General features: G+C 42.8%; 1 protein-coding gene across 15 annotated transcripts in view; it reads left to right on the top strand.

Moving 5' to 3' along the window:
• The window catches only part of ERC1 (ELKS/RAB6-interacting/CAST family member 1), a 1,001,239-nt gene that overhangs the window by 223,487 nt on the left and 751,712 nt on the right, over positions 1-26,040 (top strand). For 8 of the 15 annotated variants that reach the window (XM_029599913.1, XM_029599911.1, XM_029599906.1 and 5 more), the window contains exons 4-6: positions 5,280-5,354; positions 11,903-12,058; positions 23,369-23,452. In XM_029599913.1, the coding sequence (XP_029455773.1) occupies positions 5,280-5,354; positions 11,903-12,058; positions 23,369-23,452 (315 nt within the window). The remainder of the gene's footprint in view (positions 1-5,279; positions 5,355-11,902; positions 12,059-23,368; positions 23,453-26,040) is intronic. The other 7 variants (XM_029599916.1, XM_029599915.1, XM_029599914.1 and 4 more) reach the window with 1 other exon arrangement.

The raw sequence follows: 26,040 nt of genomic DNA, 5'->3' as shown, positions 1-26,040 counted from the left end.
ATAGTTTGCCATTTTTTAGTATGGCAGCAATGGCCTCCAGAGGCCTGGTTGCCAGTATTAATGCCAGTGTAGGTGTGTCTGTAGTTTTGGACACTCTCTGTTGGGAGGTGCTGTACTTTGATAAAACTAGTATGCCCATTTTGAGAGAGTCAGCAGGTTCTGGAGAAAAGGACTAGATAATGGAGTCTTGAGAGAAGAGTCAACCTTAACTCAGGGCTGAAGGAGTTTGATTATTATTTTGAGGTAGAGTACGAAAGTTTCTTTTAACTATGGAGAATCTATCCTGCTTGCAAAAATGAACTTTAGAAATTAAAATATTTCTCTAAGGCTGCTGGGCATTTTACATCCTTCCCTGACAGTCCTTTAATTTCATTCATTTTCTTCATTTCCCAACACATTTATATGCCAGTTATTGCATTAACCTCCCATGGCTCAAAGCTAGCCAATGACTAAATAATTATCTTAAGAGCAGTGCTTGGCTCAGCCCTTAACTTACTTGATCAGTATTCTCAATCCTGCTTGGGGGATCTTGAAATCTGAACTTGGAAACGTTTTGTGGAGCATCTTTAAACAGATTTACTGCCTGAAAATAAATCCCAAGCTTGTGTTGTTGCCTCCCTCATAAAACATTCATTTACTATCTTATTCATCCTCCTAGCCATCCTCTTTATGATACAGCGATAACTGCACTTAGTCTGTAGAAGAACAGTTTGATATCCAGGTACAGTTATGCATTCACATACTGCCCCCCAAAACTCTTATGGGTTAGCTGCAATGATCATTTGTGATAGGACATTGGTTTCCTGTCATAATAGAAAATGATGTGCTCTTATAAGAAATAAATGTGCAGGACAAGTAGGGCTGTTTATTGATAAATCTAGAGACTATATGCCTTTGTACTATATTCTCCCCCCAACGTTGTAAATAAGTTCACATATGTAATATGTAATTTTAAACCCATATCTTTCCAATTAAGTTATCCATGCTTGCTTTCTCTTTTCTCTCGTACTTCGCTTTTTACCTTGTTCCTTTTATCCAATTATTATCCAATTTCTCCCAGTTAAACCCCCTTGTTCAATGTAATTTCCTTTCTCAGTTAATTGTGAACCGACATGATGTGTCCTACGAATGCCGGAATATAAAAATGTTTAAATAAATAAATAAATAAATAGTGTTGTTCTGTAAAATGATTTCAAAGAGCGATCTTAAACTGTGGCAATTCTATGGTTACTGAAATGCTCTGTTCCTCTTTGTCCTGCCAGACCAGTAACCTGTGGGATTCTCCCTCCCACCAGCAGATGGGGGCAGAGTGCGAAAGCTTTCTTTCTGACATCACTACCATAAAGGCTGGCCCAGCAAAGGGAAAGCCAGTAGTCTGCTTCCAGCAGATGGGACGGAGCACAGTCGTCACTGGTCCAGCTGTGTAAGAAGGGCCCTAGAGCAATGGCCTTCCCTAAGGTCGCTTTCCCTAACAGCCTGTGCTGGGGGGGGGGGGGGCACCCCTTGGGATGACAGCCTCCATAGGTTCGATCTTCTCTCCCCAAGGCAACCAGTTGTTTTGGTCTCCTGGTTTCCCAACAAAGCTGCCTAACTGTAAGGGTAAAAAAAAAAAAATTGCAGAGAAGGACCCCAGCCTGAATCATTGTTGCCTGCCCCAGGTATGGACAATGGGAGGAAGTGCACCAGGTGCGGGGCCTAGTGGGTCCCTAGTGCGCTGGCTCTTTCTGCTGCAATTGTGATGGCGAAAAGCAGGCCTTGGTGGAGGAAGGGGGGGCAGGGCTAGGCCAAGTGAGCAGCCAGGTGCGTGCCCTTTCCTCCACCTCTCGATCAAGTTTCAGGGCGGTCAAGGCATTCCTCCTCAGCTTATTTATTTATTTTATTTATTTAGATTTATATTCAGCTTTTTGCACTTTTTTCAGCGCTTCAAAGTGGATTACATTCAGGTACTGTAGGTATTTCCCTATCCCCACAGGGCTTACAATCTAAATTTGTGGGGCAGCTCCAGGCAAGCAGTGTCAGCGAATAGAGCTCCCAGGGGAGGAGGAGTATGAGTTTTTTCCTCGGACTTCATCTTGGCTATGCACAAGCCTATCTTCAGATGAAAGATAAGTGGAATAAGGCAGCTTCTTCAGGGAAAAAGCCCAAGGAACTTTCAGGCTGGGAAGATTGGAGTCCCGAGATGGAACGCCAGTGGGGATTCGTGGAGGAGGAGGTCTCTTCCCAGGCAGAGACTTTAGGTAAGGAAGAACTGGAGGCTAAAGAATTGGGTGGCAGATTCAGCCTCCAAGACCAGTTTAGAAAAGCTACCCTTTAAGGGAAGACTTCTGTTTGGATAAGACCTAGAAAAGATGGTCAAAGACTGGGGAGGATTGAGGGCCCCAAAGGTTACTGGAAGAAAAGCCCATAGGCTTTGCGAGGGGAGGCAACTGGAGACGTTGGCCCAGGGAGTACATAGACAGGGGTGGTAGAAGCCAGATCTCTCGCCCAGCCAGGATCCCGGGTGGATCTCAGCCCTTTCGGGGGGAAATAGAAGATTTCCACAGGAAGGGAACCCCCGAGCTCCCCTTGGCAACAAAACTGCACAATGACGGGGAACAGGCCCGCTCCATGATTCCCCAGGTAGGGGCAGGTTACAGATCTTTTACCAGGAGTGGGCCAAAATAACAAAGGACTAGTGGGTCCTGGACATAATAAGCAAAGGCGATCACCCAGAATTAAGATTCCCCTTGAAGATTTCTTCATTTCCTCCCCTTACAAGGCAAGCGGTCATGCAGACAATAGACAGGTTAATTCAGCTGTAAACCATTATGCCAGTACCGCCCGGTCAGGAAGGCACAGGGGTTATACTCCATTTAATTCCTAGTACCAAAGAAGGAAGGAAGCTTTCAGCCAGTGCTGGTCTTAAAGCAAGTAAACAGGGCCTTGGTAGTTCCCCTATTTCCGCATGGAATCTCTGGCTACAGTAAAGGACAGAGGAATTCCTGGCAGCCTTAGATTTGTCAGAAGCATATTTTCACATTCCCATCAGGAGAAATTTCTAGTGTTACTTAGGCTTCAAGATAGCCGGTCAGCAGTTCAGGGTATTCCCCTTTGGACTGGCCAAGGCACCAAGGACCTTTATAAAGGTGATAGTAGTTGTGGAGGCCGCCTTAAGTGTAAGGAAGGGGTCAAAGTGTTCTCTTACCTGCACGACTGGCTAATAAGAGCAGACTCCCTGCAGGAAGGCCGCCAGGCCACCGAGAGAACAGTTCATGTCCTGGAGAAATTGGGCTGCATGGTGAACAGGGCAAAGAGCCAGTTTCAGCCGTCTCAGATGCTAGTGTACTTAGGGGTACTTTTCAACACCAAGTTAGGGAAAGTGTATCTAACAGGCAGAAGGATAGGGAGGTTGCAAGAACAAGTGCAGGCCCTGTCACAAGCCGCACTTCCATATGTGTGGAGATATCTTCAGGTCCATGGCAGCGGTTATCGGGGTAGTGGGCAAAGTGCACATGCGCCCTACGTTTCAGAAGTAACTGTTTAATGAAGCTATTCTGAAAAAGAACTTTGTGACAGAAATAGACTGTGTCTCATTTTATTAAGCAAACCTGCCATAACCAACAGCTCGTCTTCGTGTTAATAAGGTGGCAACATTTGTGGTGATGGGAATAGGACATTACAAGCACAAAGTGCTCCTGATGTACTTTGCCTGATCGAAGGAGGTGAGCAAAGAGATCAGCTCATTTTTAGGCATTCTTCTTTAAAGGAATAAATAATGGCTTCTAGTTACACTGTGTCCGTCCATCTATCTGTCTCTCTGATCCAATATCCCTGCCAAAACTACAATAGCAGTAGTGTTTGATTTGCACATCTGGAGTTTGAGTAGTGAGTGCTGTAGGTTAGTTGTCGGAAAATTGAAAATTACCTCTGCAGGAGATAGTGATTTGGAGCGGCAGGCTGAGCAAACTGGAACTAGCAGCCCAGAAGCCACAATATCGACGACATTATAGTAGCAGAGAGACTACAGCGTGGGATGAGACATTTCATACTAGAGGGAAAGTGCTGCCGGAACAGGTTACAAGAAAATATGCTGTGAGAATACACAGTAGGATTGGGAATCTTGAGGCGGAATGGACAGACATTGGTAAAGACTAGAAGAATGCTAATCCCACGCATGTGTTCTCTGTCGGAGTATTACTTTCTGTTCTTGTTGCTAGTTTGCATTTCTGCAGTGTTGACGTTGCTTTCTAATGATTCTGTGTCTGGATGTTGTTAGATGCACCACAGCTCATGTAGATCTTTGAAAACTGCTTAACTAATACATTTTTAGATTTACTAGTATTTTTTTTTTCTTTAAAATCTTGAGAATCTATGCACATTACTGACTGTTAAAATTGCTTAATCGCTTGATTAGTCACTTGCATGTGATGACACATAACAGTAAGTGCTAATGGCCCCAGTAGAGTAAACTTTATATTACCAACACAGTGCCATGTGCAACTTTCCCTGTTCAGAATATATTACATTTATTTCTCAGAGGCTTTCCAGCAAAGGGTCACCAGATTTCTATGAAGTAAGTCTACCTATTTCTGTCATTTGTCTTGTCTGCATTCTTTTTGGCTGTTGTGAGCAGCTTGGAATCCAGTGGATTTTTTTAAACTATGATTGCATTCCCAATGGGCAGAAGTGTTTTCACAGTAGGTATCCAGGCGGTTGCTACTCTAGGGGTGAAAATCGTAGAAAGGACTGTTGTTAAAGCAGGTGCCATAAAATTTAATAAACCTTGACTAGATGGTGGCAGTCGTTTCATCCTTTCCTGAAACGTCTCAATTTTCATATGTATGTTGCATTTTTCTTATGACACTTTCTCAGGCCTGTGAATTTGCAAAGCTTCTTGTTAAGCATTCAGAATCTATTATTCTGGCATTCTAAAGCCAGCTGGAGACGGGAAGATTTGTGTTATAATTTTCCATAGGTATTTTGGTAACAAACCTACAGGAGCATGGCATTCATTGGAAAATGAAAAAGACCACAACATCAAAAAGCAGTTCCTTTTGAATCAAAACTGATATAAAGATATTTGACTTTGCTAGGTTGTCATGTTTTACTTACCCTTGCATGGGATCTTTCATACAGCAAGGGATACTCGTGAGAAGGATCTTCTCTTGTATTTTTGTTATCTTTAAGTGGTGTGCTGGGCAAGCCTCTATCTCCTTTCTTTGACTGCATTGGATATGATCTCGTTTCTCAGCTTGTTTTTTTTTCTCCTTGCTCACTCACCTTGTTTTTTCGTCATATAGGAGATGCATCGCAGATTTGAAAATGCTCCAGATTCAGCCAAGACTAAAGCTCTTCAAACAGTGATTGAGATGAAGGTAAGAAATTCTGCATGTCGGAGTGCTGCCCGTAAACAGTATAAAATATCATCCCTCAAGCATTTGATACAAAAGGTGTTCTAGGCTTCAGAGCAATCAAGAAATGAACATTCAGCAACATCTAATCCGTAAAATAGTTATATACTAGTTCAAGCAGATAGCAGCCAACTTGCTTATTTGACATATGGGTATGTGTCTAATCATTTCAAATTAGCCAGCATTCAAATGAGTCAGTGATACAAGATTTTAAATTAGTTTTCAGTGTGCTTTAACATTTGGTATGGGTACAGCATCTTGTATTCATAACACTGCATGGAGCTTCTGAATTTGCATTAATTAGGCAGGTGCATGTGATAGGCAGTGAATTTCAAGAGTATTGTGAATCTTCTGTTGCACTGTGTGTATGTGTGTGTGTGTGGTGTATGTGTGTAGCATCTTCCAACCCACTTCTCCTAAAAACTAGGGCATCTTACTAGTATAGCAAGATGGAATTTTTAAAAGAATGATCAATAACAGAAGCAGTTCCTTTGCTGTTACCCTTGTGGTACTGAAACAGCCATGACATCATTAAAAGCCAATCATAAAGTTCCTTGTCAATAGCTCTCATGCTATTGCATAATTGTTCATACAGGCTGAAAAACAAAAATAATTTTGGTCCCTGGTGTCTCCTCTTTACTCTGCACATAAAAGAACACTTAAACCAATGCAGAGCAGCGAAAACCAGCTGTTTTGTAAAGCTTTCACTCCAGGGGGTGATGCAACCAGTAGGATCATCCTGTATCAAATTTGTTCTGAAGAAAGGAACAGGTAAAACTATAGTAGGCTCTAGAAAAGGAAGACTGTCCATCTTAGGGGAAAAGTGAGATTTATTTATATTTTTATTAAATACTAGCGGTGCCCGGCCACGTGTTGCAAGTGGCAGAGTCAGGTTCTTTTCCCTCCCTCTCCCTTCCCCTTGCTCATTTACCTCAGTCACTCATCCTCCTCCCCCTTGGTCACTCACCCCCCCCCTTCCCTCCCCTGTCCCCACTCCAACTCTCTCCCCTCACACTCACCTCTCCCCTCATTCTCACCCCCCCCCCGCCTACTGCCTACCCTTCAGATCAGAAAACTTTCGTCTTTCTATTTCTGTGGGACCCCCCCACCAATCCCAACCCTTTAAATGAAATAACCCCCCACCCTCCTGGCCCCCCCCCAAGACCTGGGAAATTAATTAAATATAACCCCCCATCCTCCTGCCCCCCCAAGACCTGCCAAAATAATTAAATACAACCCCCCACCCGCGTGACCCCTTCTCAAGATCAGCCAAATGAATTTAGTACCACACCCCACCCCCTCAAGACCTGCCAAAAGTCGGTGGTGGTCCAGCGGGGGTCGAGGAGCGGTCCGAGAGCGATCTTCTGGACTTGGGCCGTCGGCTGCCAGCAATGAAAATGGCGCCGACGGCCCTTTGCCCTTACTATGTCACTGGGGCTACCGCCGCCATTGTTGGACCCCAGTGACATAGTAAGGGCAAAGGGCCGTCGGCGCCGTTTTAATTGCTGGCATCCAATGGCCCAAGTCCAGGAGATCGCTCCCGGATCGCTCCTGGACCCCGTTGGACCACCAGGGACTTTAGGCAGGTCTTGGGGGGGGTCGGGAGGGTGGGGGGTTGTAGTAAATTAATTTGGCATGTCTGGGGGGGGGGGCAGGAGGGTGGGGGTGTGTTTGTTAGATTTTTAGATTTTTTTTTCCTAATCGCTCCATAAGACGCACTGACATTTCCCCCCCACTTTTGTTGGAAAAACCTGCGTGCTATGGAGCGAAAAACACGGTAAATGTAAATGTGTGAAAATGGAATGTAACAATGCAATGGGAAACGATATGGAATGGTGAAATCATGAGTGTACTGTGTGTTGCGTTAACATGGAACAGATGGCGCTTACGTCCAACAGATGGCGCTGTTTTCCGGACAAAAATGTTTAAACCTTTTTTACCTGTCACAGGTGTGACATGTATGTAATGTAAGTATAGAAGAACCTTCCCGTATGCGAAAGGAAGGCTGTGTCCAAATTTGAAATCAATCGGTGCAGTAGTTTCTGAGATTAGCGATTAGCGATTTTGTACAAACTATTTTACATTTTTATTTATATAGATTCATGTGTGTGGAGTTTGGGTAGGCAGAAAACCCAACTAATAATTCTGTTGAATCATTGGATCACTTCTTGAAATCATGAACCATATTACTCATGCCAGCATTAGGATACTGGCCAGTGTTAAGATAGCTTTCCATGTTCTGTTCATAGGATATGCAAAAGTAAAAGGTTTGTGGGAAACTTGGGTGCTAGCTCAAATTTTAATAATGTTTTTTTTTTTTTTTTTTGCTTATTTTGCTTTTGTTTTTCTTTAATTCTTCTTTTTCCTACCCTCTGACCTTTTTGTCTCTTCCATTCCATCACCTTCAATCTTTCCTCTTTTGTGGCCTGTGGCAGGGGGCAGCCTTAGCTCCTCATTCCTGAGACCAGCCCCAGTTCATGATGACAGTTCCCCTCCTGCCAGAAGACATTTCTAGTATATTTGTAACATCTAAGGGAAAATCGTGTGCTTCCATTAAGATGTTTTGCTGTAGATAGAAAGCTTTCATCACAACAGGTCAAGCAGGTTCTGGTATTTTTAAAACTTGATTCATGTATAATTTGAACAGTTCCAGCTGTGAGATTGAGTTAATAACAGGAAAATTCAGAATACGCAGGTTATGAGCTCGTAGAGCATTTTCAACAGTTTTCAATCTTTTTGTTGTATTTGGTTCCACATTAATCAATTTACTTTGATTATTTTCCATTAAAGTCAGCCTTCTATCCATTAAAGTCAGCCTTCTATCTAAATCCTCTGTTTTATCTGTGAATTTGGAAATCAAATTGTTGTTTGCCACCTGATTTTTTATTTCTAATGAAGCCACAGATAATGTTTTAATGGAGCTCTCTATAGTACTTAAGATAATCCATATCCCTTCCAAGGTGATCATATTGGGTTTAGTCGTCAATGTACCAAGAGAAAGCTTCCTTAACTGTTTGGTCCCCTCATCCTCAGCAGATCCCCTGCTCACACCCGTACCTTATATCGCTGTAAATTCGGCAAAATGCAGTTCAAGCGGTGTTGAAGACTTCACAGGTCCTGCCATCTCTCCTAGGCTTTCCTCCCCCAGCCGATGCAACTCGCTGTCTTCTGCTTCTCTAATCCACTCAGTCGCCATTTTCCTGCTCCGGGCCATAACCGTGGCCGCTCCTGCCTCTACTAAGGCAAGGTAGTAAGGTTTTTCCGGGGTGAGCAGGTTTAATCGGAGATCCGGGGCTCAAAGTTGTATCCAGGGTCAGAGGGGACGGCACATGCTCCTGAGCCGTCCCCTCAGCGACCAAGCTCTCCGGAGCCGTTGGTGGTGCTGGAGCGAAAAAGCCGGGTATCTGTGGCTGTTGGGAGTTGTCAGAGGGTGAACAAGCATTTTCACCTCTTAGGCGTCCCTTTCTCTTTGTATGCGACATGTTTTAAAGGTAAGGATTTGTTCAGACAAAAAGATAGACAGCCTTCTCCCCGGCATCTGCTGCGATCTTGCAGCACGATGGCCATCTTGCCTCCCAGGATTATGTTGTGTTCTGGTACCACTTGCAGTCAAAGACTTGAATTTTTTTTTTTTTATATTTTTGGGCTTATTTCTCCTGGTGCCCTCATGCTTGTTAGTCTCCTCCTTTGCCCTACTTTTGTTCTTATCTTTTCTCGTCGGTACATACTCAAATACAGCGTAGGAGCTGACAGTAAGTGCTAAGTAACATTGTCATCTTATTCCCTCCTTTTTTGTCAGTTTCAAAGTGTTTAATCATTTTAATCTTAAGTCTTATATTCCTGGATTGTTTTACATTTTCCTTTGAAAATATAAACTCATTAATGTAGTGGGTCTGTTTCAGAAAGTGCTCACCCACAGAGGTGTCAGCCTGGTCTTCCCTGTGGTGTTTGATCTTGTGCCTGTGTGAATTGACTCTGGCCTGCCTCACCAATATAGCATGCATCAATCACATTTTTTTCATTGAATAATGTATATCACATTAGAGGAGGAACATGAGTAGGATTTCCTTATGTTGAATGTTTTTCCTGTGGGGGTGATTGTGGGGTCCTGTGCTATGTGTTGGCATAGCATGGTTGTATCATGGTGCATTGCAGGGATATGTACCTTTTTTTTTTTTTCTACTTTGTCGTTGGAAGCTTTCTTTTTATTAATTTCTGCTTCAGATTAGGTGGTTGTCTAAAGGCCAATACTGGTGGAGCAAGGAATATTTATTTTAGCAGTTCACATTCCAGGAGTATTGGCTATAGAGTCTGCAGTGTCATGGAGCACTATAAGGGAACTGTGCGCTCCTGTAGTTATTCTCTGAAAGTCTCTAGGTCAGCATTTCCCAACTGGTATGCTGTGACTGGAGTCTCATTTTCTATTTCCCCCCCTGGCCTGAAGGCTGTCACCCACCACCAGCAGCAGGGAGCGATGGAGAATAGTGCTTAGCAGCAGCTGCTCCTGCTTTCCCCTCTGCTGGCTCTCCTCTGCAATAGAAACTGCTCGAGGCCCTGTAGTCTTGTGAGGCCTGCTGGCCCCATGCAGTTCGGATTGCAGAGGGAAACTGGCAAAGGAGGAACAAGAAGCACTTTGTAAACTTGCTTCCAGACTTCTGCTGTTCAAGGGTTGGGAGTGGAATGGGGAAATGACTAGCTGAATGTGCAAGATAATGCCAGGAGATAGGGGACAGGGAAGTTGATGATGCTGGGGGTTGGGGGACAGGGAAGATGATGTTGATGCTTGAAGAGGGTGGGTAGGTGGAGTGAGAAGGAGAGGGAAGGTGGTGGTGATGCCAGGAAATGAGGCTGAGAGAAGATGAAGCCAGGGGGTTAAGGGGAAGAAAAGATGATGACAGGGGTTGGGGAGACTAGAATAATGCTGATGATGTTGGTGGGGGAGAGGAGTTGAGAGAGAAGAGGGAAGGTGAGGAAGTGGGAAGATGATGATGATGATGCCAGGAAGTCACTCTCTCTCACTCTCACACTCTCTCTCACACTCGTTCAAGTCCTCCCCCCTCCCCAGTAGAAGTACAAGTCCAGTGGCAGCCTCCTCGTTCAGCACCCTCTTTCTTGAGGTCTCAGGCGCTAATGTTGCTCTGTTTCTTGCGGGGGTGGGGTGGGGAGGGGGTGCTGTTGCTACTCCTCCTGTGCTTGAATGCTGCACAAACCTGGGACTTATGCTGCCTCTTCCTGCAACAGCCCAGGGGATGCGCTGTTATTTTTCCTGCTTGGCCTCTTCTTCCCGGCCTTGCGGACCCACCTCTTCCTCTTCTGGTCCACATGGGCACCAAGAAGGAGAAGTCATGCCGTTGCTGCCCCCAGACCGGTGGCACCCTAGGTGGCCGCCTAGTGCTTCCACTGGCCCTGGGGAGAGGGAAGGTGATAAAGCCTGGGGGTGGGGGAGTGGGTTTGATGGAAAGGCATGATGATGGAGGGAGAGGGAGAGAAGGTGGGGATAAAAAAGGTGGTGTTGATGCCAAAGAAATGGGGCGAGAGGGAAGAGAAGAGAAAGTGATGATGGAAAAGTGGTTGGTGTGGTACAACAAAGTGATTCTGTGCTAGGTGTGCCGCGAAACAAAAAAGGATGGGAATCACTGCTCTTGGGAACTAGAAATCATGCCAGTGTAGTCTAGTGTTAAGTATCTAGTTTTAAGAGTCGGGGAAAAATCCTAGGACACAAATTCAACCCGCTCTGTCTCTGACCTCGTATGACCTTTGGTAAGTCATGTTATTTTCTTTTGCCTCAGTTTAACTATAAATAGGATGATTATGATGATATTCTTGGTTTTCCCCTTCTGGCCTCCGAAACTGTTGATGCTGTGTAAGTTCAAGAAAAGTGATACCAGGCTATCCATATTAAAGTGGGTTGCACAGGGATTTATTTATTATTTACTTATAAAAATGCAATATTCTGTCTTTTAACAAGAATCTTCACAAAGTGGATTGCGGACAAATGTAATTATTGTTGTGATTAAATTGTAGTTCACAATAAGCTCAAATTAGTGACCATAAGGGGCATAACCATGAGGAGTAGAAATGAGAGTATTTGTGAACGGGCTTTACAGCAGAGCATATCCTAGGAATTTATCTGCTGGATGTGTTAAAGAATAGGGTAGAATGAGAATGGGTGTAAAGGGAGCAATGCAGGCATCAGTAGGAAGACGGGACGTTAAATAAAGTTGTTAGAATAAGAAAGCCCTTGTAATTGATATGTGTCTCATTAGAAGAGTTCTGGTAGTCTGTGCAAGGAGGACTGTGTGAAGCCTAGGTGAATAACCATGCTTGGACTTGCTTCCTTGAAAGTAAGGTAGCTGAATGCCTGCAGTTTTGTACAAGTCAAAGGAGGGGAGGAGCCTATAAAAAGTGAAACCTGCTGAGATTTGGTTTTATAAGAAAAGGGCTTATGCTTAAATCCTAACTAATTTAGCCATATTTCCCCCCATCCCCCACCTCCCATGTCTCTCATGCAGGACTCGAAGATTACTTCCATGGAGCGCAATCTTCGTGACATGGAAGACGAGATCCAGATGCTGAAGTCCAATGGAGCTCTGAGCACAGAGGAGAGAGAGGAGGAAATGAAACAGATGGAGGTGTACCGCAGCCATTCCAAGTTCATGAAAAACAAGGTATTGTGAATGGGGAGTAGAATTCTCAGAACAAGGGCGTTTACGTCGCATGTTCGGTTTTCATGTAACTGTACTGTGTGAAATCAGGTCAAATAACCTTGAGGGATGCCATTGGCCATTTTTGGTGAGAACAGTTAGCAATAAAGTTCACAGGTTTTGTGAAATTGGTTTCCAAGCAGTAGCATTCACACATTAAGGGGAACGAAGCAACTATGAACATTTTTCTTTTCCCTAGTTTTCACTATTTTTAGCAATGTGGTTATGTATTATGGAAAAGTTTTTATGTCGAAGGTGTTGCCTTTTTTTATTTAATGATATCCTAAGATGCAAACATAACAAAAAAAAAAAAAATTCTACATAGTGCACTTAGACTTCAGGTCAAGTCTCAAGCTTGGAAAATTCTACTGAACAATTGCTTTAATATCACTGCAGTTCTCACAATAAAGACTTTTTCCTGGATTCTAAATATACCACATCCAGGAAGAATTTTTCATTAGTAATCTGCAGATTTCTTGAAAGAAATAGTGAAAACTTTATACTGCCAGTGGTGATTTCACTTTCTCCAAGCAGTATTGTGAAGAATATTGGATAACATGTGAGAGCCTTTGTTCCTGATGGATATTTTTAATGTAAACATGTATATTCCTTTTCTTCATGCTCCAACAGTCTGAACTAGTGGGATTACTTGCACCACAGCTACCGGAGAGACAGGACACCCCTTTTTTTCTCTTGTGATAATCACCTATAGCTATAAGGTGGTGGTCTTAGGCAATTGCAGACATAATAGCTCTTGCTACCAAATAAAAAAAATAAAAAAAAAACAACTCTCAGAGCCAAGGTTAGGCTTCGTCCTGGTTGAACAAATCGGACTCCTTGGGCAACCCTCAAGGACCGATTTGTTCTAGTTGAGTGGGCCTCCCAGAGAGCTCTTAGTAGAAGCACCCTCAGGGTTGGCTCCCTGTGCCCCTAGGGGCCTGCATGATTACCAATTTATACCTGTTTCCCACACCTGATAGGATCCCAATAGAGGGATCTCAGGTGTGCACGTATAGGAATCTTTCAGGTGTACCTGGTTAGGGATTGCTCCTTCCATCCTCTCTCTCTCTCTCCTGCCTCCTTTTTTGTTTTTATCTCTTTCTCCCTTGGCTGTTAAAGCTTAGTAAAAAAAATAAATAAAATGATGATCAAGGAGCAGCCCTAGCTCATACTGCAGAAGGAGCATTGAGTTGCAGAGCCACACAGGAATTGAGCAGGCTTCCCTAGTAATTCCAGAGGTGGTGAGTAGGTTTCGGAACATCACAGTGGAGGGGAATGAGCACAGCATTACGACCATATATACAGTGGCGGCACCGGCAGAACAGAAGGGGTGGTTCTATCCTTTGTGGCAGTTTTCTTCGTTCCCATTAAAAAAAAAAATAAAAAGTGAGGGGCTGCAGGTGGCGCTGCCTGTGGCACCAAGAGGTCTCCTAGTGTTGTGGAATCCTTCTTCCCCTACCTGCAACTGGAAATGGAGGCAGGCCCTACCAAGTAACTCCAGAACTTCTCTACTCCCTGAGTATCTGGAATAAGTTGAGGGTGCCACAGTATAGGCCCAGGAGGGGTAGATGCAGGAGCTGAGCAGCTCTTAGTGTGCAAGAGTCCAATTCACCTGCTCCTATTCCCCTGCCCACTCCTGTAGGGGGAAAATGTACCCTTTTCCGTGGGGATAGAGTCACAGGGACAACTTATGGAAATTCCTCTTAATGACCAGGGGTTTTCACCAAATTTAATATTGGTAATTCATCAAGTGTTTCGTGCTATGAAAGAACAGGTATAAATGGTCCTTCCCTAGTTAGGGAGCCAAGAACCAGCAGCAAAGTGGCCAAAAGCTAACCCTTAGACATTAGATTCTCTGGCAATTTCTGCCATGCCAAAGTTGAGAAGAGACTCCTAGACGGGAGGTCTCTGGCTATACGTCACAAACTAATTCTGAGGATGAGAGTGAATACTTCTCCAAAGCCTATTGCCGATGTGTTAGTCGCCCTCAGGATTTCAAATGTGAAGGAGCCCTCAGAGGGGGGGACCTGATCTTGTTGGGCGTGAGGAAGCCTTAGAAGGTTTTACTATTACACAAAGCTCTTAAGAACATGGTGTTGACTAAATGGAACTGCCCTCCAAAAGTCATCTTTAGGGTGACTTGAGTCCTTAATAGATTATATTCCCTACCTCTAGAAGAAAAGAAAAATCTATTTCCAGAGTGGATGCCATGGTGTCTGCAGTTATGAGTAAGATGACCATTCCATTAGAGGGTGGAACAGCTCTTAAGGACCCACAAGATAGAAAGAATGAAGCAGTCCTGACTATTTTTTCTTTACACTATAAATACTATGACAATATGAGGCTTCTTTGGCTGTGTAACTGGGCAGCAGACTCTGGCTCTAAGACTCGACTTCAGGAAAGGGCACCTCTCCAGGGAGGACCTGGAGAAACTAGTTAAGGACTTGGGAGAGTCTAAACCACAGAAACTCCCAGAATACAAAGCCTGCCCTGGGATGTGAAGCTAGAGGTGGCAGTGAGCTCATGACTTTCATAGCTTTAGACCTGCTAAAAAGTCTCCTCCTCTCTCAGCCAGGTACAAGTCACACCTCTTTCGAGGGACTAAAAAAGGATCAGTCCCAGTGATACTGAATGGGTCCCTCCAGAACTGTTTTTTTTGCAGTTTTTCCAAGAATGGTCACTCATGACCACAGATCAATGGGTGTTAGACATTGTGGGAAGAGGATATTGCCTGGAACTTGCCAGACTGGTTCCATGCATCTTCATGATTTTCCCCCTGCACCTCCCTAACCAAGAGAGAGTCAATAAACTCTACCTTGAAAAAGCTACAGAGCCTACAAGTGATAATCCCAGCACCTTCTCTTGAAGGGGGGTAAGGGACCTGCTCTCAATGTGCTTTGTAGTGCCAAGAAAAGACTGCATCTTACAACTAAAAAGGGGTCAACAAATGTCTACATGTACCCCGTTTCTGAGTGGAAACTGTTTGATCCATTTTCATAGCAGAGGAAAGGAGAATTCCTCACCTCTGGATCTAGTGGATGTTTTTAGTTTTCTCTTCTCTTCAGTACTGCATCTACTCCAAGAACATTCACCAAGATGATGATAGTGGTAGCAGTAGTGATGCTCAAACAGGGAATAAAGGTACACCTGTAATGGAATATTTGACTCATCAGGGCCAAGTTCTTTAGAACTAATAAACTTCAGTGACAGTTGTCCAGCTCCTAGAAAATCTAGGGTGAGTGATCAATTATGCAACGAGTAGGCTCACCCTCGCAGTTCATAGAATTCCTATGGTCCTCTTCAGTACCAAGGACAGAAGTGTGACTCTGACTCACAAGACTATACTCAAACTTACTACTTGTGTTTGGGTGCTTCCTGCACCTGGAAGGCCCAGAGTAGGGGATTATCTACAACTTCTAGGATTCATAGCATCTACCCTGGAGTTAGTTCCTTGGGCCAGGACACACATGTGCCCTTTGCAACAATTCTTCCTTTCCCACTGGTCTTCAGTCTCACAGGACTATGAGTCCCACATTCCTGTACCTCTATAAACCAGGAAAAGTCTAGACTAGTGGTTGGATCTCGCGAACTTACAAAAAGGGGATATATTCAGACAATCCAAATAGGTCATTCTAACCTCAGATGCTAGCTCACACAGATGGGGAGCTAGCTATCTAGATCAGAGAGCTCAGGGCCACTGGACAGCAAGAGAATTTGTTTGTCTGATCCAATATAAGAGATGTCAGACTGGCTCTAAAGCATTTCCTTCCCATAAGAGGAAGGGAAGTCAGGGTTCCGTCTGACAATGCCATAGAAGTGGCATACACGAACAAGTAGGGAGGCACTCACATTGTTGCACTGGTGGAGGAGGCAAGCCTGCTCTTCAACTGGGTAGAAGAAAATCTGCTGTGCCTATCAGCAGCCCACATTGCCGGAAGCGAGAACATTCAAGAAGACTTCTTCAGCAGTAACAGACTGAATCCAGTGGAACGCAGGACCGGTGGGGTCCTGCGTTCATGGATCTGATGGCAGCCAGAACAAACACCAAAGACAGCAGATTCTTCAGCAGCAGAAGAGAACAGGGAACCAGCGGAATAGGTGCCCTGATAAAACCATAACCAAAGGAAGCTTTGCTCTAAGTGTTCTCTCCCTGACATAAATAGGATAGCACATCATTCCACAGCAATGATTCTAGTAGCCTTGACTGGATAAGGTGACCATGGTATGCAGACTGATGAGATGTCACAAAATATTAGATTCAGCTATGTGAAAGGGAGCTCTTGTTTAGGTATCTTACGACCATCATAAATTGCCTCTAGAAGCTTTTTGGCTTATATGTGAAGCCCGTGAAGCTCTGGGCTTGACTAATCATAGGTCGCAAGAAATCCTAATATTCTCCATCCGGAGCTATAGCACAAGATAAGGCTCTGTATGTATTACTAGTGACACGTGCACTTAGCTTGAATCCACTGTCAGAGGACAGACTTCAGGATTACATACGCTGACAGTAGATTCAAGCTAAGTGCACGTATCAGTAGTAACACATACAGTGCCCTATCTTGTGCTATAGCTCCAGATGGAGAATATTAGGATTTCTTGCGACCTATGATTAGTCAAGCCCAGAGCTTCACGGGCTTCACATATAAGCCAAAAAGCTTCTAGAGCAGGGGTCGGGAACCAATGGCTCACGAGCCAGATGTGGCTCTTTTGATGGCTGCATCTGGCTCGCAGACAAATCTTTAATAAAGTAAAAATCTAATAAAACCCCCCACCCTCCTGATGCCCCCCAAGACCTCCAAAATTAATTTACTACAACCCACCACCCTCCTGATTCCCCCCCCCCCCAAGACCTGCCAAAAGTCCCTGGTGGTCCAGCGGGGGTCCAGGAGCGGTCCGGGAGCGATCTCCTGGACTTGGGCTGTCGGCTGCCAGTAGTCAAAATGGCGCCGACGGACCTTTGCCCTCACTATGTCACTGGGGTCGACCAATGGCGGCGGTAGCCCCTGTGACATAGTAAGGGCAAAGGGCCGTCGGCTGCCAGTAATCAAAATGGCGTCGACGGCCCTTTGCCCTTACTATGTCACAGGGGCTACCGCTGCCATTGGTCGACCCCAGTGACATAGTGAGGGCAAAGGTCCGTCGGCGTCATTTTGACTATTGGCAGCCGACAGCCCAAGTCCAGGAGATTGCTCCCGGACCGCTCCTGGACCACCAGGGACTTTTGGCGTTCATGGCTCTCTCAGCCAAAAAGGTTCCCGACCCCTGTTCTAGAGGCAATTTATGACGGTCGTAAGATACCTAAACAAGAGCTCCCTTTCACATAGCTGAATCTAATATTTTGTGATTATTTCAAATTTTCAAGCTATTTCTTTTGGGGTTTCTAATTGACTGATGAGATGTGGCACTCCCCCCCCCCCCCCCCCCCCCCCCCCCACCCCCTCGGTCTTTCAGGGATTATAGTCTGCTGCCTCAGCTTTCAATCAGGATAGAAGACCCCGCTCGATTCTTGCTTATGGCCTGGCCCTTGAAAAGGAATGGCTATGCAGAAAATAAATCCTCTGTAGTTAAATTGATAATGTTGAAGGCATGTAGAGTTTCTACCTCGCTTATAGGATCTGGTATATGTTTGAGGTCTTCTATGGTGACCTGAAAACCTTGCCTTGGAAGGCGGATATTGCAGATATCCTAAGCTTGCTGCAAAAAGGTTTGAACAAGGGCTTAGTTTTGGAGGTACAAGTGACCGTCATATTCTGTTACAGGGTTACTATCAGGGGATTTCAAGAGGTAGCACATCCGGATATAATCCGTATTTAGCGAGGTTAAAATTAATTTGTCCCCCATTCAGATCAGTGGTCCCTCTGTGGGATCTTAATCTATTACTAGATGCTTTCATGGGCACTCCCTTAGTAAGAAATGCATCTGATCTGTCCCTTAGGACAGCTTTTTTTTATTGATATTTGTTTGGCTAAATGCACCTCAGAGCTACAGGCCCTTTCATGCAGGGACCTGTATTTAGTCATCTCAGCAGATGCTGTTACCTTCCAGCTGGTACCCTCCTTTTTGCCCAGGAAGGTTTATTTTTCTTTCTTTCTTTTTAAATGAGTTAATTTTATTGAAATAAATATTGAAACATTTGATGGCTACACTCAAAACAAGAGTTGTAGACATCAAGTTATAAACACAAACTTTAAAACAGGCTGTATCACCCCTCACACACCCCTCCTCTTCCCTCAGCCATATTCTGAGTCATAGTTATATTAGAACATATACAAATAAAAAGAAAGATCAAATAGTGCAAGACTGCTACCAAAGCTGATAGAGCTTCCAAATATTTTCAAAGTTCTCAACAATTTTGTGCCTAAGCCCATCAATATCCCCATATAATAAACCCCCCATTTTGGAGGCACAGACAAACAAAAGATAGAGCTGGGAACATAGGCCTCTTCCAGAAAGCAGCCAGCGTGCACTTTGCTTATATCAATATTTGTAGCAAGGTTCCCATGTTGGGAGTAGAAAAACTTAAATAAAAGTTCTTAGGATCCCTAGGAAGAGAAATGTGAGTAATATCAAGAATCAACTAAGTAATCATATCCCAAAACTTCCGTATTAAGGGCCACCCCACCAAACATGAAACAGGGTACCCACCCCACCACACTGATGCCAGCAATCTAACAGCATCAGGATAAATTTTATGTAGTCTCTCTAGAGTAAGATACCACTGGAACAGTAATTTGTAACCATTTTCAACCAATAGGATAGAAACAGAACTTCTTCTCACCAACAAAAAACAAAGATCCCAAGACGTTTACTCCAAACTCTCTCCTAAATCTTTTTCCCAAGCCACAATAAGTCAAGGCCTGGTAGGCAAATCCCCATCCAATGCTAAATACAATTTTGAAATTATCCCCTGTGTTGTACTTGCCTTCTTGCAATAATCTTCTAGCAAGGTTTTTCTCTTCCCAAGATCAGCTATAATCAACTTCAGTCTCATAAAATTATGCAGTTGCAATTAGGGGAATTTATTTCGATCAGTCAACTGATATTTTACCCTAAGATTCTCAACTCTACACACATGCAGTATCCCAAAACTGACCTAAATAAGATAACCCCAGATTCTCCCAATGCTGAAAATCAGATGAAATAAGCCCAGGAGGAAAGTCTGTATTGAATCTCAAAGCAGACCTAATGAAAAATTCCCTCTTGCCCACCTCAACATTGTTCTCAAGAATCCCATAGTCAGCAAAGTGAAAGGGGTAAAGGGCCCAGAAAACACACACAATCTCTTCACCTACTATAGCTTATTCAATATGGGCCCACTGCTTACTGCCAATCTACTATTGCCTTTAATTGTGAAGCTAAATAATAATTCTTTATATTAGGGACACCCGGCCCACCTGCTAATTTTGGTTGAGACAGAACACTTTTTGCAACCTTTGCACAGCTGGATTTAGGGTTGGACATCCATAGGCAGAATTGGAGAGAGAGAGAGAGAAGAGTGTGTGTGTGTGTGTGTGTGTGTGTGTTGGGGGAGGGGGTGAAAAGCCATGGAAATCAGATAGTGGTCCCTCTATCACTACCTACTTCCAGATTGCCATAGCAGCACCCCTTTAAATTAGATGACTGGGACAGGCTCCTCTTTGGCCTTGGTATATGGTGCCCTGGGCAATTGCCTATGCCTAAATCCGGGCCTGACTCTTGGAGGCTTCCGCTTCCAAATAAAACCAAAAATAGGTCTCTGTAAGCTTTTCAGAATTCTGTGAGGCACAGAGATAAGGTTTGAAAAAGATAACTCAGGCATGGTAAAATATTTATTTTAATGGTAGCAATTCTGCCTAACCAAAACAAATTGAGCCAATTTCAACTATACTGATCTTTATAAATACGTAAAATCATGGGAGAATAGTTATACTAAAAAATATCACCAAGTTCAACTCCAAGATAAATTCCCAGATACTTCAATTTACCCTTAGTCCACTTAAAGGGAAATTCGAGCTTCAAAAGTGGAAGCAAGAAATCCGAAAGGGTTACATAGAGAATCTCAAATTTATCCATATTGATTTTAAACCCAGACACCCTACCAAATTGTTCTATTTCAACTACTGAGGCATGCTCAGGGACTCCACTGGGCTACTCAAAGTAAATAGTAAATCATAAGCAAAAAGTGAAATCTTGTATTGTGCCCAAGGTGGCTTGTACCTTTCACATAAATCAATCCCATCTCTCTTCCAACCTTCAGAGAACAGGGACTGGAGGGGTGACAAAGGCTCTGTCTCCTGGATGTAAGGCACACCTTGTTTAAGGTATTTAGGTGTAACACATTTCCAGAAACGGACAGGTGATTCGTCCAGTTTGGAGACCCCTGGAAAGGAGAGGCAGCATCTAAAGCTATGCTAGCTAGGTGGATTAAGGAAGCAATTGCATCAGCTTGCTTACTTTAAGGATTGCAGGCTCCCAGAAGGCTTAGGGCACATTCCAGAAGGGCTCAGATGTTGATACTTCCAGATGAAATTTGCAAGGCGGCTACTTGGTCATCCTTGCATTCCTTTACAAGGTTTTACAGGCTTGACATGGGGGGGGGGGGGGAGAGACGACAAGGCAGACTCTGCCTTTGGGGCAGGAGTTCTTAATGCAGCCCTGTTTCCTCCTTCCCAGCCTAGGTATCATTTAGGTACCGTCCATTAGTTCAGACTGGTCTAGCAGGAAGAAAAGGAATGTAAAATTGAACTTTACCTATTAATTTTCTTTCTTTGAGTCCTGCTAGACCACTCTATTTCCCGCCTGGGAACACAGGCTGCTAGGATGCATTGAGCTGTCGAAGTATGCCCCATTATTTTTTTTTTCTCTTTCCCCACCCCTTCCCCTCACCTTGGTTAGAGGCTGGGTTCTCAAACTCCCTCTTTAGCCTTTAATTAAAAAAAAAAAAAAAAGAGGGATAAGTTTTGTTTTTTTTTTTGTTTTTGTTTTTTCCTTTTCAGAGGCAGATAGGAGAAAATCCCCATTTTGATTTTGTATTTATTAACATTTATAAACCACCCATATAGAATCCTTGAGCAGTGCACAACAAAAAAATACAGTTTGATTATGTTCGTTCAATTTGGGCTTGGTGATAGTCTCATTGCTCTGATAAGACTACTGGCAACTGCCTAAGATTACACCCTCCTTATAGCCATGGGTTACAAGGGAAAAAAAGGTGTGGCCTATCTCTCCAGCAGCTATGGAGCAAGTAATCCTACTAATTCACAGGCCGATACAGTAAAAATCGCACAGGCCACTCTCCTGTGCGTGTGATTCAGTAAATAAAGTTATTCAAATTAGGGCCCGTGGTAAAAAAGAGTACTGGTCTCTGTTACATCTACTGGTAGGCCATTTTAGGCCTTGTCATCTTCCTCTCTAATTCTTACAAGACTGACACTAAATCCAACACCAAGCTCCCTTTTCATGTCTTATTACCAAGTTTTCTAATAATCTGCACACCTCTCAAATTTTCTGGCTCATACATAGTATCCTTTGTCCAGAGATACTTGTATTTGTGCTCATTGGGTGACCACTAGATGTCAGCAGAATGCCAGTATGACATTTTCTCTTCTTTCCCCCTCCCCCACCCCAGGGACTTAGTGCTATTTTAGGATGCCCCAGAAACGTGCTATATGACTGAAGATCTCTTATTTCTTTTAGGCATTTCTATTTTGTTTAAAATATTTGTATCCCTGTTTAAAATGAGAATGGTCTAGCCTTGCAAAAAGGCTAGAGCCTTTGGAATGAATTGGCGGTTTATAAATTGAAACTGTAAATGAAATAAAATGCAAGACTGCAATAGGAAAAAACTTTGCTCTGTTGTCAGACTGGTGGAACTGTGTGCCGTTGCTGAGCTCAGGCGCCAGATTTCTGGGCTTAAATTTGAAGGATAGGAAGTTAGTTGGCTGAAAGAACAATATTGGCAAGCAAAAGTTAAAAAAAAAAAAAAAAAAAAAAAAAAAAATATATATATATATATATATATATATATATATAAATAAAAAACAGGGGCTAACTTTTTATCCTCTTTTTAATGGATAACTTAGAGTACCCTTCCAGAAGAGAATACAATTAGAAACATGATGGCAGAAAAAGACCATATGGCCCATCCAGTCTGCCCATCCATCCGGTTAATTTAGCATTATAATTTCTCATCACTTCCTTAGAGATCCCTTGTATTTATCCCATGCCTTCTTGAATTCAGATACTGTTTCTACCGCTTCTACTGGCAGGCTGTTAGACACATCCACTACCCTCTCTGTAAAGAAATATTTCCTAAGATTACTCCTGATTCTACCCCCTTTCAACTTCACCATTAGACCCCTTGCACTACAGCCTCCTTTCCATTGAAAGAGGCTGACCTCCTGTGCATAGAAACCTTTGAATGTCTCTATCATAACTCTCCCCTTTCTTCTAGGGTATAAATGTTTAGATCTTTAAGTCTATCCCAATGTGCTTTAGACCACTGTCCATTTCAGTAGCCACCCTCTGGACCGACTCCATCCTGTTTATATCCTTTTGAAGGTGCCGTCTCCAGAATTGTACATAGTATTCCAAGTGAGGTCTCTCCAGGAAAACTATACGGGGGGCAATAGAGATAACTTGGTGTTGCCCCAGATTCTTGTAGCAAATATTTAAATATTTACAGTATTGCTGAGAGCCACATCCATGCTTGAGGATATGTGAATGTATTTTTTTCTAGAAACAAAATTGTTTGCTGTTGCTAACTTGCTCCTTAGCCTTCTCTCTCACATTTGAGAAATAATGCCATTTCCCACCACCATGAATGACGTGGCAGTACTCTAGCAAGTTAACCTTTATGTTACTTGAGAAGCTGCCCCAGTGAAATGTGAAGCAAGGCTGAAGTCCTGCTATATGCCTTGAAAGAGTCTGCATTTTTAAACGCAGTCATAACATTTTTACTGTTGACTGCTTTATAATGTTTTGCAGGGGTCATTTTGTTAAAATAACTTTGTTCCAATTTTACTAAAGGGGTTTTCTTATTTTATGTTTATGGGAAACATGTTTGTTAAACTGGCCATTTGTACTGTCCAGCTTTTGAGTGTGTTTTTTTTTGTTTGAATTAGTCTTTGAAATGCAATGAGACTGAAATCCCTCAAATTACCCCACTGGGGAGACACAGAAATGTGAGAGATGTGTGATTTGGTTCAGTGAAGCACCAGTCCATCCCAGATGGAGCCTAAAGGAAGATCATACGAGGAAAGGCTTTAAAATAATAAACTAACAATGTCGTGACAGGTAGAACAACTCAAGGAGGAGCTAAGTGCGAAAGAGGCTCAAGCGGAGGACTTGAAAAGGAAAGCGTCTGCTCTCCAGACTGAGGTCTCTGCCGTAAGACACTCCTCTCTGTGTGCATTGCAAACTCTAAGGGGTTCTGCAGCTACTGGGGCTTTTGGGGTGAATCACACTTTCCCGCCTACTCTGCTGCTTTAGCCAATGTTAGAGCAAACTAACTACACCTATGCATGCTACAGCTGTAGCTGCCTCTTGTTTACAGCAGCTTGCTTAACCCTGTCATGTCTCTTAGAAACCACAAGCCCTGTTTTGCTTCTAAATGACTATGCCTTATCAATCAGGCTGCTGTCAAAGTATTTACCTGGTAGTAGACTGGTTAGTAACACACAAGACCCTTAAGCAGGGTAGATGTGCCAGCTCTGACTTCCAGGATGTTTGATTGCCATGGCGTATGAAATATTTCAATAAATACTTAGTACATGCGACATGCTAGCTGTCACATAAAGCCATGTTATATAGTTCAGAATTTCTTGTTGATTATGAGTTTTGCCCTAGTACGGAGGAGGCTATTTGAGATTATTTTGGTATGTGGGGGTTTTGGGGGTTTTTTTAAGCTTCTTCAGTGAGCTGAAAATCTGTGGCTTGTGGTGGACTGTGTGGATTTCACAGATTTCTTTTTCAGCTCTGGATGATTTATTTTTTTATGTATTGTTTTTATTGTTTGCATTTTTGTTTGCCACTTGTGCGGCTATGTATATTGCTTTTGGTGATTTATTAACAGGAAAGAAGTACGGTATATTTTAGAATGTATTGTTAAAAGAAGTGGTTTCTACTTTGGGGATCCAATAAGCTTTTTTAAATAAAGGACATTTATCTCCAAAAAATTCATTTTTAATGCATAGTAGAATGTTATTTAAGTTTTACTTTGCAGATCTCCATGAGCAGAATATCCCAAAGGCTGAATTTGGGTTTCTTGAACAAGAAATTGATTTCAATTGGTCTTTACCATCTATTTATTTTTATTTAACTATTATGTGACAGTGATAGGATGTTGCAGCCACTATTCAAAAGAGATTTTGTTTTTGTTGGGGTTTTTTGCAAATATACCCTAAACAAAGTGCAATAGTTGATATGAGAACAGTTTCAGACAGTGAGAATTTGTGCGCCAAGCCTCCGTGAAGTCTGATTATATAATCATCTGTATAGTAAAAAAAAAAAACAACTTGGCTAGTCAAGTGAAGTAAAGACATCTTATGAGCATCAAGCTGTGACGTCTTTACCTAGATTGTTTCATATTTAAAGTTGTGATGCTTTCTATTTAGCCAAAGTAATTTTGTAGTACAGGAGCTTTTGAGATCAATATATAGCAGTTTTCTTTTTGTCCATGTCTCTAACTCTAGCACAGCTTTACACAAGCATGTCCTGATTTCAAAGGCTGTGAGCTTACTGGTGGCTTTTGAGGGCCAAAGGCTGCAAAATGTGGTGTTGGGTTGCTGGCTCTGACTTGATGCTGCAAGCAAGATCAAACCTTAATGATCATGGGGGGGTTTTCACTCAAGGAGATGGTGCTGGAGATTATGCAGGGACTCTGACTTTATTCAAGATTCTTTCTCTGTGTTAGGATATAAAGAAGATTATTGAACACTTGTTCTTTTTTTCAGGCAGGTAAGTACTTTGGATCATTCTGGATCCATGTGACTTGCAGCTCCCAGAGGAATTTCCCATGTTTAGAGCTCTAAAAATGTAGAACTCTGCCTCATAGCAAGGTGTTCTCCTCACCTGTTGATTCCTTTTTAGCAGCTCTAATAATGATCTGCCATTCAGTCTGGTTTTGGGAGCATAAGATATCATCTTAGCACCTTTGGAATTCAGACCCCAATTTATTTTATATGCCTGGTAATTCAGTCCTAGGAAGCCAGCTCTTACTACTTATGTTGGCATAATCTTGCACATCATAATTGCTTGCTTAATCATAAGCCACTTAAAACAGCTTTTTATTACATCTTTAAAAAGTATTATTAGTGTACCCACAAACTGAGAGGAAAAAGTCTTGAAGGACCCCCAATGAAACCTGCCTTTTGACAATCAAGGTCTGTCTCAAGAGAAGAAAACACTTTAGCTAGATTGTCAGATCTAAAACCAAACACAATGTAAAACACAAAAATATTTAATTTTGTGACTATTCATTTATCCCAGTGCAGGTCCATCCTTAAATTATGACTTCATTACAGATGTTCAGTGTTACATTTCTCTTAAGGGCACTTGTATCAGTTTGTTTGACAGTGCTAAAATAATTTGTTTGCTTTTATCTCTATTCCTCTAAGCTTGGAGGTAAGTGGGAACTGAATCAAAATACTTTGGAGAAAAGATAATTTCTTAACTGCAATCCTCCAAATGTGTTACATTTAGTGAATTCTAAGTCTGCATTCATATACAGATCAATAAAGAACTGACAGTGTTAATGAATGGCAGTTGGATACCAAGCAGAGTTCTAATTTCTAGGACTGTAATCTAATTTCTAGGACTGTTGCTTGTTGCGTTCTCTGTAAACCGACGAGATGTTCCCAACGTGCGTCGGTATATAAATGCCTTTAAATAAATAAATAAATAAATCTTCAAAAAGATGCTTATGGGCAGCCCATGACAAGGCATGTAATGAATCAATGTGATACTAT

This window comes from Rhinatrema bivittatum, chromosome 4 (assembly GCF_901001135.1).
Source record: "Rhinatrema bivittatum chromosome 4, aRhiBiv1.1, whole genome shotgun sequence".
In the NCBI taxonomy this organism is placed as follows: Eukaryota; Metazoa; Chordata; class Amphibia; order Gymnophiona; family Rhinatrematidae; genus Rhinatrema; species Rhinatrema bivittatum.
Note: the sequence above shows the minus strand (reverse complement) of the source record. Positions and strands in the feature narration are given on the sequence as shown.